This window comes from Callospermophilus lateralis, chromosome 19 (assembly GCF_048772815.1).
Source record: "Callospermophilus lateralis isolate mCalLat2 chromosome 19, mCalLat2.hap1, whole genome shotgun sequence".
In the NCBI taxonomy this organism is placed as follows: domain Eukaryota; kingdom Metazoa; phylum Chordata; class Mammalia; order Rodentia; family Sciuridae; genus Callospermophilus; species Callospermophilus lateralis.
Genome location: NC_135323.1, coordinates 13,461,856 through 13,474,338, shown reverse-complemented (window position 1 = coordinate 13,474,338; position 12,483 = coordinate 13,461,856). Strand labels below are relative to the sequence as shown.

Here is a 12,483-nt window from a genome sequence, read left to right as displayed (position 1 = left end):
TGTTTCTACCTTTTCCTTCATTCTGAAAAATACAAAGCATAAGCTTATGTATTTAATAATAAAAAAAAAAATTATAAGACCCTGGTAACCACCACCAGGCCATCTACTGTCTGGCTCTTGTTCACAGCAATTGGTCCCTGCAGGTCCCCATGCTGTGGCACACAGCTCAGCTCATTTCCCCCACTGTTCAGGGTTCTCCATTGTATAAAACACACTTTCTTTTTTCATTCTCTGTCTGGTGGAAATGTGGACTGCTTCCTGTCTGGGGCTATTACAAACAGCTCTGCTTTGTCTCCTACAAGCCTGAATTCCTGCAGGGCAGAGCTCCTCAGACCTCTCCAGCCACCACTTAAGGATGTGTCGAGGCAGATTCCGATCACCACTCTGAGGCAGGGCCTGTGACTCTTTCTAATGAGCTCCTGGGTGATGTCATTGCTGCTGCTCATTGAGCCACAATTTAAGAAATGTGGAACCAGGGCAGGGTTGGAAAACTTCTGTAAAAGCCCAGTACAAATATTTCAGGTTTTGAGAGTCACATACACTGTTGCAACTGCTCAACCTCATCCCTAGCACTGAAGCAGCTGTTGACAAATGACAGTGCTGTGGTCCAATGAGACTGACTTCATGACAGCAGGCGTGGGCCAGACCTGCCTGCAGGATGTAGTTTACCAAGACCCAAGTTGTGGAATCGCTGGATCCAGGGGCTGCCCTGTTGTCTCAGACCTTTCAGACTGCTCAACCACCAGCTATGCGACTGTGGGCCACAGGAACCCGTTTTCCACAGTCTGGTATCAGGGAAGCTCAAGACAAACCACCAGCAGAGGTCGTGCCTGCAGAGGGTCCATATTCTGCTTCACAGGTGGCGTCTTCTTGCTGGGCCTCTCATGGAGGAAGGGTGAACCAGCTCTCAGGCCTCTTTTATAAGGGCATGAATCCTCTTCATGAGGACTCCACCTTTGAGTCCCGATTCTTCCCTGAAAGCCCGGCTCCTAACACCCTCACTTCAGGGGTTGTGATTTCAACATGGGTTTCAGGGACACAAACGCCAGACCACAGCACCTATCTTCAGGTTTAACAAGCAGGCCAAAGCATCATCAGCAGGTGGGAGAGCTCCTGCCACCCCACACTCTGCCCTTCGCACTTGACCTGCCCGAGGCAGGTGTGATTTACTTTTTAGCCTGGGATAAAAGTTGCACCCATAAGGAAGGTGCTACAGGGGACAAATGATGGTGGGAACATGAGCTTAAGAGACCAATTCTATAAAATGGGCCAACTGTGCTGACCCTCCCCCTCCAAGCTTTCTTTGCCCAAAGCAATCTGCCTGCAGCTCGGCCTGGCCCAAGTGGACAGGATGTCACATTCCTCCACCAAGGGGGGTGGGGGGCAAAGGTCAGGTAGTGAAGGTAATGAAGGATGGGGGTCAAGAGAGGATGAGGATCAGTTATCAAACAGAGGCCAAGGGTCCTGCTCCTGAGCACTCTGGGTTTCTAACAACCTCTGGGTCCCTGCCCTTGGTCCTGTATTTGGGGAAGAAAGACAATAATTAAGGAGAGCGGTTCTGGGGTTTGTAAGAGAGCAAAACACACCCTCCTGCAGACTCCTCACTTTGGGGCCCCTTCTCTCAGAGAAGTCTGTCGTTTTCTTAAATAAAATTTGCTTTCAATGCTTGCCTCAGCCTTTCTGGGGCATTTAATCTTCAACACTAGGAATAAGGACCCATTCCAGACTGCTATCAGCCCCCTCTCCATTTCTCCCACAATGTCCCAGCCTGCAGAGTTGGGGTGGGGGGTTGCACCTGGCAGGTCAACGATCTGCATGTGACCCCGGCTGTGCTCCTCTGCGCCTGGTGATGTAGGACAACTTCAGAAAAGGAATGACCGTGTCCCATCCTACAGGTGCAGTCAGAAGCGGGGCCAGGGTCTGCCTGGACACACAGGTTCCTCAGGGTTCCTGCCACACAGACCCTTAGGACACCCTGGTCCAGAGATTGTGACTGAGTCTTAGCAGAGAAAACCGCTGCCAAGACAGAGTGCACAACCCTGCACCAGCACAAATGCAGTTTCACCAGGGACAAAGCCTTAGGGCAAAGGAACTATGTCCACAGCAATCCCCGGCATAGGGAGACACAGGTCCCCTGCATCTCTTAAAAAACAGGAAGCTCATCTCTTACTCCCAGGAACCATCTTGTCCCTGTTCTGCTCCGAGTATTTCAGCTCTGTATCTATAAGCAATCTTAGAGCTTTCAATGGAATTAAATATCAGGACGGTTTAATACAAACTTTTCACTTGTAAAGTTATATTAAAGGTGGTGGCAGAATTTTCCCATGAAAACAAAAAACTTGTCTTACCTTTTTCAGATCCCATAAACAGATTCTGCAGAGACAAAAAATTCATTAATAGTTTTAAAATCTAGGGCAATACAGCCACTTACCTGTCCAGATGGAAAAATTTTTTTAAATAGTCCAGCGATTCTGTTGTTCTGCTTGAGATACCATAGGAAGGAAAGGGGGCCCTATGGCACAGCCTTCCACTGCCCACTGGGCTCGCCTCCCTCCCTGGTCAACTGTCAGGTGCAAGCCACCTTCAAGACAACATGGACGGAGGGCTGTGAGGGACTCGCGCAGCCTCCAATGGGAGGTACATCTCTTCCCTTCACCTTGACCATGAGACACACGACGTACAGCAGAGCAGCAAGATGGAGCCTGACGACCTGGAGCTGCCACACCAGCCCCAATGACCCACCCCTGGTCTTTCTTGGTGACAGTGTTTGGGAGGACCCTGGTTACACCTACTGGACGGAACTGTAACTGCCACAGGCACTCACTCTCTGGCCTGGTGGCTCTTGCCCTGCCGAGAGCAGCCTGCCAAGTGCGGGTGAGCTCCAGGTCCACACGCCCCCAGCCAGCCCAAGAAACGGCGCTCGGCTCTGGGAGAAAACCCAGCCGTGGGCCGCAGGCCCTGCAGGGATGGCCGCTCTCCTCGCTTCATGCCTCAGCTCCCCAAAGGCTCTGCAGTTCCATTCTTTTTGGAAACTGTCACATCCCTGGTTTGACTTTTTTTTAAAGTCACATAGCACATTTTCCCAGACTAACACTGACATAAGGGAAACTTTGAGAGCCCAGAACTGGGGCAACCTAAAGAAAAAAATCACAACAACATCTCAGTACTCACAATGGACAGCTTTTCCGTGGTCGTGTACCGAGCGAGGATCTCTCCCCGCTTGTTGGCCCATGGCTCAAAATCCGATCCTACGATCAAATTCTCATCTCTGTCACGTTTTTTTCTGGAGCTGTCCTAAGGAAGAGCAATACAACTTCTTCAGCAGCAGTATCGTTCTGATCTTTAAAAATTAAGTTTAAGTAGAAGGTTGTAGTTCCCCACTGCACAATAAGTCAGATCTGTCTAAAGGCTGACCATGTTCTGCACCCACCATGGGGTCAGAACCCAGGGCCTCGAGCATGCTAGGCAAGTGCTCTACCACCAGGCAGCCCTTGTTTTAATGAGACGGGGCCTTGCTAAATTACTTAGGGCCTCACCAAGTTGTCCAGGTTGGCCTTACACTTGTGATCCTCCTGCCTCAGTCTCCAAAGTTGCTGGGATTAGAGGGTATGTCACTATTTACTACCAAAGGTTTACTGTAATGAAAATATTTCATCACAAATGGCCAAAATATATATTTTAAAAGGCTGAAATGCATTAGGAATCAAGGAAACCTACTGAAAAGATGGCGGAGTTAAAACAATTACTAACATCCAGGCTACAAGAAGCAAACTGCTAGGGAGGACACTCTGGTGGCAGCCACCAGAAGCTAACACACGCACTGCCTTCACCCAGTGATGAGCTTCTGGGACACTCTCCTGCAGAGATCTGCACAACTGTGCACAGGACACATGGATGTTTAAGAAACCCAGTGCATATCATTTATGCCAGTAAAACCCAAAACAGCCCAGGAATGAGGAGTCAAGCATGTCATACGTGTCCTCAGAGCTCAACCCATCAGAGGAAAACTTCTCCAAGGCATGCTGTAGAGTTAAAAAAAAAAATTAAACCATTTCCAGCAGGCTTTTTGTTTAAAAAAAAAGAAAAAGAGATAAATGTATGAAATGCAGGAAGGAACATGGCTGAAAGCATGGATTCTGCAGCCAACCAACCAGGCTTAAATCCCCCCCTAGAGTGATTTAGCATCGCTCCCCCGCCACGTCTGACTTGGTAAGTGAGGGTTGAGACACCTCTCACAAGGTGGGGGAGCTGAACACAAAATGCTCTCAGAAAGATGCCTGCGCTTGCCTAGCATGCGCGAAGCACTGAGTTTATTCCCCAGCACCACATAAAAAACAATAAACAAAATAAAGGTATTGTGCCCATCAACAACGAAAAATATTTAAAAAAAAAAAAAAAGAAAAAGAAAAAGAAAGATGCCTGCCATGGGTTATGCCGGCACTATTATTATTCATACACGAATAGGCATGGAAACACTCAGAGACCACCCTTATGGTCTGAGAAGTCAGAAAGCTATGGAAAAATATGTAGTACGCTGCTGCAGCCCCAGGGTGGAGAACAGAGCAAGGGGGGAGTCCACAGGTCTCCATCTGTAAAATGGACTCTTCTGGAAAACTAGCAAGTTACTTATGTAATTATGCAAAAAGAATTATCAACATGAAATTAGGGCTGTCAGTGTAGATCAATAGCAGAGGACCGGCCTAGCACACAGGAGGCCCTGGGTTTGAACACCAGCACCACAAAACAGATACAACAATAAGTCAAAAAGACTTCCCTCATCTCTATTGGCCTCTCTCTGCCAAGGTCCTCCACTTTAAGCAGAACCCTGCAGACACCTGGAGGAGGACCCGACTGTGTCCCACATGTTGACTTGTGCAACTTACGAACAAGGCACAGAGTCGCCCACCCCACCCCTGCAGACCAGACCCAGAGCCAGCAACTGTTACCACAATATGTTACCGTTGCTGCTGCCATGGCTGCAGGGTCAGCAGTGGCTGCAAACAAGGAGAGAGGGTCGGTCCCATCGAGGACACTGCTCAGTGGGTCCACCACGGAGCTGGAGGAGGACGACGACGTGGAAGAGGTGCTTCCTTTCCGGTTCACCTTCTTTGTCTTGGATTCTGTGACCTGTGGGGAACATGCATGGTGCTGCCATAGGGGTCCCCCTGCCCTTGCCCATGGGACACGCTGGGGTTCCTCTCATTCTGGATGCTGGCCTGACTGTTCCTGGCTGCAAGGGCTTATGGGTACCAAGCTGCAGGAGAAGGGATTCAGCTAGGTGACCCAAAATAAAACCTAGCCCATCACCAAGAACAAGCTAAGCTCACTGGCCAATCAGAAGCCACTACTGCCTTCTATCTGTAGGCCAATCGAAAAAAGCCCACCAGCCTCTGCAGGAAACCACCACTAAACCCCGCCCACCGGTACCTCGCTAACCAATCAGAAGCCACAACTGCCTTCTACCTGGAGACCACCAATCAGAAACAGCCCACCAGCCTCCGCAGAAAACCTCCACTCCAATCAAATGTCTCCCTGCTCTGACTTCGGAGGACCTCTGTTTCCCCAGTATGCACCCTTGCTTAAGTCTCAAACTAGTTCAAATTTTCACTCATCAGCTTTATCTTTTAATGGAAGGGAGCAACTGGGCCGGGGCCACTATGATATAGAAAGTGACAATACCAGACCAGGTCTCCGCCCCTGGTTCCTGATGCAGAGCCCCTATCCCCTGGGGATTCCTTGCTGACAGGAGCGTTTCTAATGAAGAGACTCCTAGACCGGAGCTGGTCATCTGGGAAGGCAGGAGCTGGGAACTCGCAGCCCCACCCTCCCCGGCGGGATAGGGGTGGAGCACAGTAGATAACCTTGCCTGCTGTCAAAGCTGCCTAAAAACTCCTCAAAGATGGGGTTTGTACAGCTGCTGTGCTGGTCACATAGGCACCTCGAGGGGCTGGCGGGTGGCACGAGCTCTGCCGCCTCCCCCAACCTCACCCTGCACACCCCTTCCTCTGGCTGATCATCAGCATCCTCTAATGTCCTTTAGGATAAACCAGGACACCTCAATGAAGAGCTTCCCCGAGTGCTGGGGACCATCCTAGCAAGTAATGGAACCCAAGGAGGGCATAAGGGAACTCCAATTCGTAGGTTGGGGCTGGTGTCTGCAGTGGGGGCAACCTCAAGAGGCTGAGCCCTTCCGTGTGGAGAAGGCTCAGACTTAATCCTCTCCAGGGATAAGCGTGGCCTGTACAGCCTTGTTACTCAGTGTTGAAACCACTGCCCAGAGCTTAGGGTAGACCTAGACCTCAGCTCTGCCACCCCAGACCCACTGCACCTGAACCTGCACTTTTAACAAGACCATCAGGCCATCTGCCTGGCAGCCATGGTCCAGGGTGCACGAAGGTGGGGAAGAGATGCTCAATACAGAACTGTCCTGGACAGGTACAGACTTTTTCATTGTCACCACTCCCTAAAGGATACAGCATTAACAGCTGTCTACACAGCATCTGCCCTGCAGCAAGTATTCTAAGTACTTCCAGAGGGGAAGGAGGATGGCACAATTACATGCAAATATTATGTGGCCTGTTACCTAAGGGCTGTGTGCATGGAGCATTTTGATACTCATGGGATCCTGAAGCCAAGCCTCCAAGGATGCAAGGGACACCTGTACTAGCTGATAACAGGCTCACCACCCACTTACCATCATCTTCTTCACTAAGCTACCCAGAACAGCATGCACCACTGGCAATTAGAGTGATTCTAATGTTCCAAGGAGGTGTTAAGAAGCCAGGTCGGACACATCCATGCCAGGAACAGTCATCCCCTCCCCAGGATGAGCTCCCCAACGTGAGGAGGGGGTGCAAACAAGGGAGCAAGGTCAGTCACAAGAAAAAATATTGACTCAAATAAGCAAAAGTAGTTGCCATAGCAAACCAGAAAATATTCCTGTCATTCCATGAAAACCACCCAGCAGTAAGCCTGCGATTCCCTGGATCCAGACACCCTTCGGATAGCCTCATGGGCAACTCACGGTTATAGGTTTCAGCGGGTGGTAGTCCCCAAACTCCAAGGGCACAGCCTCCAGCCGGCAGGATGCAAATTCAGCTTTGTAGTTCCTGCTCCTGGAACACCTGGCAAGGCAAGCAGACAGGAGGCTGAGCCGGCCTGGGACACGGGCAGCCTCCCGGGACCGCCCACTGGTGGAGCTTAGAGCAAAACAAACTGCCAGAGACCAACACAAAACACCAGATTTAAACAAAACTTTTCTTTTAATCTATTTGAAGGCAGAAGAGCTACCAAGGCCTCCTGGACTTGGGAGGCCTGACCCAGAACGAAGGGCTACTCCTGAGTGGAGCCAGCTTCCCAGGCCAGCTTCTCCACGACATTTTGAATTCTAGGCACTGGCCACCAAAGTACCTGAAGGAAGTCTCGTGGGGCCGGAGAGAGCCAGGCTGGGGCTCACTTTTCAGAAAGTCAGGGAGTGGAGGAGCACCAGGAGAGGTGTCCAGAGAAGAAAGAGGAATATGGCGCATGCCACCCTGTAAGCACTCAGAGGGCAAGAAGCTGGACAGAGGGAAAGGAAGCTGGGACAGAGCTGTCATCAGCTCAGGGCAGCTGGGAAACAAAGGGGGAGGGAGAGCCAACTCAGAATGGAGGGAAGATGGAAAGTAAAGAACCCGGGATACAGGGGACATGGAGAAAAGGCCTTGCTGCAGAGCAGGCTCCCAGGGTGGAGGAGATGGGCAGCCAAGGATTCCAAGGGGTGACAGTCGAGACTCCCCCGCAAAAGCACCTCCCCCAACATCCAACTACTGGGCCTGCCCCCAGCAAGACCCCAAGAGGCACCTTGGCCAGAGCCCCTCCTGAAACTCCTCCACACAATTCCCCACTAGCTACCCAGGGCCGCTCTCCCAGTTCATGAAGCTGAGCCCCTTGTCCCCCCTACTGCAACAGCCCCCTAAATACAGCCTACCTTATGGCTTTTAACAAGCATCACAAAACACTGTCTTTAACAAAGGATATGGGCACTTCCAACTTGTAAATATCCCCTCCCAGAAAAAAAAAATATTTTTTTTCTGGGCACAAGAAACAACTCTGCCCCTTCCCCAACCTCCCTTCAGGGAAAAGGGAGACTCAAAGGGCCTCCCACCCCTCCCCAGAGTCATGACTCCATTAACACTTGAAGGAGACGCTGGCACCCAAACCTTCACCCACATGCCCAACCGCCACAAATGCCAAGGCACAGCCTGGGAGGGGGGTCTTATTTCCATTCCTTTCAAAATAAACTTGGCTTCAAGAGCAAAGGAGGAGGAAGACTTGTGATGGACACATCGACTTTTATTAAGAGAAAATGCCAACCATGATGATACACGGCCTCCTCGTCCCCGTGCATCAGTTACAAAACTCATCTTCCAAACACTGAATGAAAACACTATGGAAGAGCCTAACCAGCTCCCGCCCGACTGAGGATAGATCAGTCCCTTCTTGATTTATGACAAATAAAAAAAAACCCAAAGGATAAACACATTTCAGTAATAGTCATTACCATGAAGATGGAATTTAAAACATCAAATTATACTTTTCCTCTTTTCAAATCACTCTCAACTTTATTAGCTGTCAAGGAAAATAGAATTTTGAAAAACTAATGAGCAGAAAATGTAATACAACTGGAAATTAGGTTGCAAATGTGTTTCCTGTTCCTATCAGAACTGACAGACAATTGGAAAGGGTCAACACGCCACAACTCCACCTGCGACCCATAAGAGTTCTCATTTATCATTCGCAGGGTTCGGGGCCAAGCCTTTTACCTCCACTCCCTTTAATCAGCTCTATCTGGTGGATGGCGATCACTGCCATTTTTCAGAAGATGGGGCTGTTCAGTGTTGGAAATTTGTCAAAGCTGACAGCAGCAAGTAACAGAGTCAATAGTTCTACAGATTATAAGTCATCTCAAAACCTTAGAAATAAAGCATCTGTCAGCCAGGCATTGTGGCCCACTCCTATAATCCAAGGGACTCAGGAGGATGAGATAGGAAGATCACACGTTGGAGGCCAGTCTCAGCAATACTGATATCCTGCCTTAAAAAAAAAAAGTATAGCCAATTGTCTACTTAACAGAATCAAGCTTTGAAATGATATTTTTTAAAAGTTGGGACATGAGTGGAAAAAACTACTTCCAGAAATAATTTTTTTTTTAAACAAAAGTCTTCCTTGTCTGAAAATCCCTGGGCAACTACAATTTGAATTTCAACCACTTCCCTTATTTCCTCAAATTTGCTGCAGTCCTCTGCCTTTCCTGTGGTTTGAGACTGGAAATGGTGTTTTCTTTCATCTGGGAGTCCCTGGCAAAGCTGACAGCGACCTCTAGTGGACATTTTCTCAAAACCGCTTCACTCTTCCTTTTCCTCCAGGCTCAGCTGATGGCCCTGGTTTTGGTAAAACACACAACACACACACACACACACACACCATGAACCAAAGATCCAGTGCCTGAAGGGCTCCTGGGCTCCTTGGCAGCTGCCACAGAAAAAAGTCCAACACTTCATCCCTGGGTTATTCAAAGTGTGGCTCTCAGGTCACTAGCAAGAGCAACCCATCACTTGTGGAGTGTTGCAATACCCTAGGACCACAGCATCAGGACCTGCATGGTAGCAAAATCAGGTGGCTCCAATGCACATTAAGGTAACAACTCCCTACATGAAAATTGTTTATATTTGATGATATACACAGAAGATTGAGCATGACTTATCAAATTAATCTCCTTTTAGTAGAAATACCAAAATTCACTAAAGGGTTCTTGTCAGCTATTTCAATTCAAGTATTTAGAGACTAATCACATAATCTGACCACATGGCCTTTCCTCACACAACCTCCAAAACTCTGAAAATGTTGTAGAAATCCTGGCTCCATGGGGTGTTACTTTCCAATGTGTTACCACCAGATGATTAAGTAGGAAATGAGACCAGGGATGCATGGGATATCTCATCCCTTGAGCAGGGCCAAAAATTAAGAATGTGGGTGAAAAGGCATTCTAGGGGAGACCCAGGACAGTGTATGGGACTTAGGGAGTCCTATAACCCACAAACAGCTGAGGAGTTAGACTTGAGGCCCAACTGGCAATGATGATCATGATCTTCAGCCTCCAAACCTCAGCTCACCTGTGGACTGTGTGCTCAATCCCCGAGCCCCCATCTCCTCACCTGAGGAATGGGGTTAGGACTAAATGAGATGCTACATGTGAAGCACTTCGCTCTTGCACAGTGCCTGGCACAAAATAGGGCTTGATAAACATCAGCTGAAAGCACCCTCTACACAAAGATCTAGCACAGCTGTTCCTAACAGTACCTGAGTAGCATGTGACTAAGGGCCTCCCGGGGTTCCTTGTTCACTCATCAATGCTACTGAGCCCTTAAAGCCGCTGTTCTGGGCACCCAGGAAACGAGAGGACAGAGTCCCTTTAAATGGACAAAAGTTAGTGGGGAAACTGACTTGGAACAGGCACTAACACACTGAGAAGCCAGATTAGGAACCAGGGAGAACCTAGGTGCTTAAGGGTCATGGCATCCTCACATTTTAAAACAAACATCAAAATTTAATACAACTGCACTGGGATGCAGGGGAAGACAGTTCTCCCGGAGCACATACCAGAATCCAGAGAAGTTCAATGAAACCAGGAGTTTCTCGAACTTGGGGCGCTGTCTTGCTGATTTCCCCCAAGGGTGCTCAGTCTCTTGGCCAGGCCAGCCTCCCTAGGTCAAAAGGGACCCCAGGCGAGGGGGAACAGGGCATCCAGCACCGATTAGTGTGCCTTGGAGGCCACAGGTGACGAACAAGGAGCAGTCAACTGCTTCACAAGCATAAACCCAGGGTGCATAGGGTGATTTCTAAGGTGTTGGGCTCCACCTTCTTTCACTTGCTGGCTCGTTCATCATCCCATGTAAGCTACTTCCCACTATTTGCAGAGAAATCAGATTATGTCCCTTCTGAGCAACTGCAAGAGAGGTCTGCCGTCGCCAAATAATCCCCTTGATCCCATCACAATCTGGGCGAGTTCCTCACGCTCACCAGTCACCTGCTGGGACCTGACGGTCCCGTCACCCCACTGGAACCCCACATGCCTGTCGCGTGATGAGCTCCAATGCATCCTGCAAGACCCAGTTTAAAGCGACTCCTCCATGAAGCCAACGCCAGAAGGCGTGAGTCGCTGCCGCCTCGGGGTCTCGTCCCAACGCCTGCCGGACAGCTCGGGCGTGGGCAGCACCGCACCGCTGTCCCCCGAGACCAAGGGGCAGCACGGACGGGCGGCGTGGGGCTCTCCCAGGTAAACGCGCAGCTCTGGCCGCAGCCAGGCCTCCGAGTCTCCCCGACCCCACGGGCCGGGAACCCATGCCCGCCTCTCCCGGGAAAGTCGGGGTGTGGAAACTCGCGGTCCCCCTGGGGAATGCACGGAGGACCCTGCGGGCGGCGGAGAGCCAGAAGCAGGGACGATTCGGGGAGGGCTGTCCACACTCGCAGAGACAGACGCCCCGAGACGCCAGGAGACAGCCCCTGTCTGAAGCCCACACGACACCTCTTCCTTACCACGGAAAGACGGCCATCTTCCTAGTCACATGACCGCTCTTCAGAGGCCGCCAGCCCTTTTTCTAGCATTCGAACGCCGCCACGCCCCTCTCTGGCCGCCATGATTGTGAGGGACAGCTGTTTGCTCCGCCTCCCCAGGCTGCGCCTCCTGATGACGCCAGGATGAGGCGGGGCCGACGCAGTCCAGCGGAGCCCATGTTGGGCTCTCCGCTGCCGCCATGATTGTGAAGGGCACAGACCACCAACTAGAGCCCACGATGCTAAGACCAGATCGCGGCTCCTGCTGGCGCCGCGATTATAAGGGGTGGAAGTGGCTATGTGGAATCCAGGCTGCTTCTCTGTCGACGCCGTTGAAAGGGATAGCTGTCGCTCCAGAGGCCAGGGTGCGCGTTCCTCCAGCGCCATGATTACTAAGGGCATGAGCCGCAGACGCGGTGATCGTGAGGGGCACGGATTTGGAGTGGCAGCTGGCTGCTCTACTGTGTCGTGTCGCCAGCCCACTGTCGCCCTGACGGGGCGGGGCTCGTAAAGCTTGGCGCGAACTGCGGCTGCGGATTGCAGCAGAGTCCCCGCGGTCGGCCTGCACCCACCAGGCGCCTGCCCAGTACTTGGGGGAAGCTGGCACTTCAGCACCGCGACCAGGAGCCTCGGCGTTTGAACGCTGCCCGGAGCCCAGCGACCGACCAACGAGGCAGGTTAGGGCCACTCCGCCCCTCGGGCGAAGCGGAAGGCGCAGCGCGGGCGGCCGGAACGAATAGCCCACGGCCACCTGTCTGAACGACCACCATCACCACCTCTGTGGGGGGAACAAGCCCCAACACTGGTGAATTGCTGCAGCCAGGAAGGATCTGAACATCCCAAACCAGAGTAGAGAGGCCCGGGTTGACCCAGGCCGCACCTGAGCCTCTT

At 51.1% G+C, this 12,483-nt stretch overlaps 1 protein-coding gene across 1 annotated transcript in view; it reads right to left on the bottom strand.

The window, feature by feature from the left end:
• The window catches only part of Vps35l (VPS35 endosomal protein sorting factor like), a 105,296-nt gene extending 93,636 nt beyond the window's left edge, over nucleotides 1-11,660 (bottom strand). The window contains exons 1-5 of the mRNA XM_076840787.1: nucleotides 11,575-11,660; nucleotides 7,025-7,124; nucleotides 4,960-5,127; nucleotides 3,172-3,294; nucleotides 2,349-2,373 (exon numbers count right to left, since the gene is read on the bottom strand). Coding sequence (XP_076696902.1) covers nucleotides 2,349-2,373; nucleotides 3,172-3,294; nucleotides 4,960-5,127; nucleotides 7,025-7,124; nucleotides 11,575-11,591 — 433 coding nt within the window. The 5' untranslated portion in view covers nucleotides 11,592-11,660. The remainder of the gene's footprint in view (nucleotides 1-2,348; nucleotides 2,374-3,171; nucleotides 3,295-4,959; nucleotides 5,128-7,024; nucleotides 7,125-11,574) is intronic.
• Nucleotides 11,661-12,483: the final 823 nt, after the last annotated feature.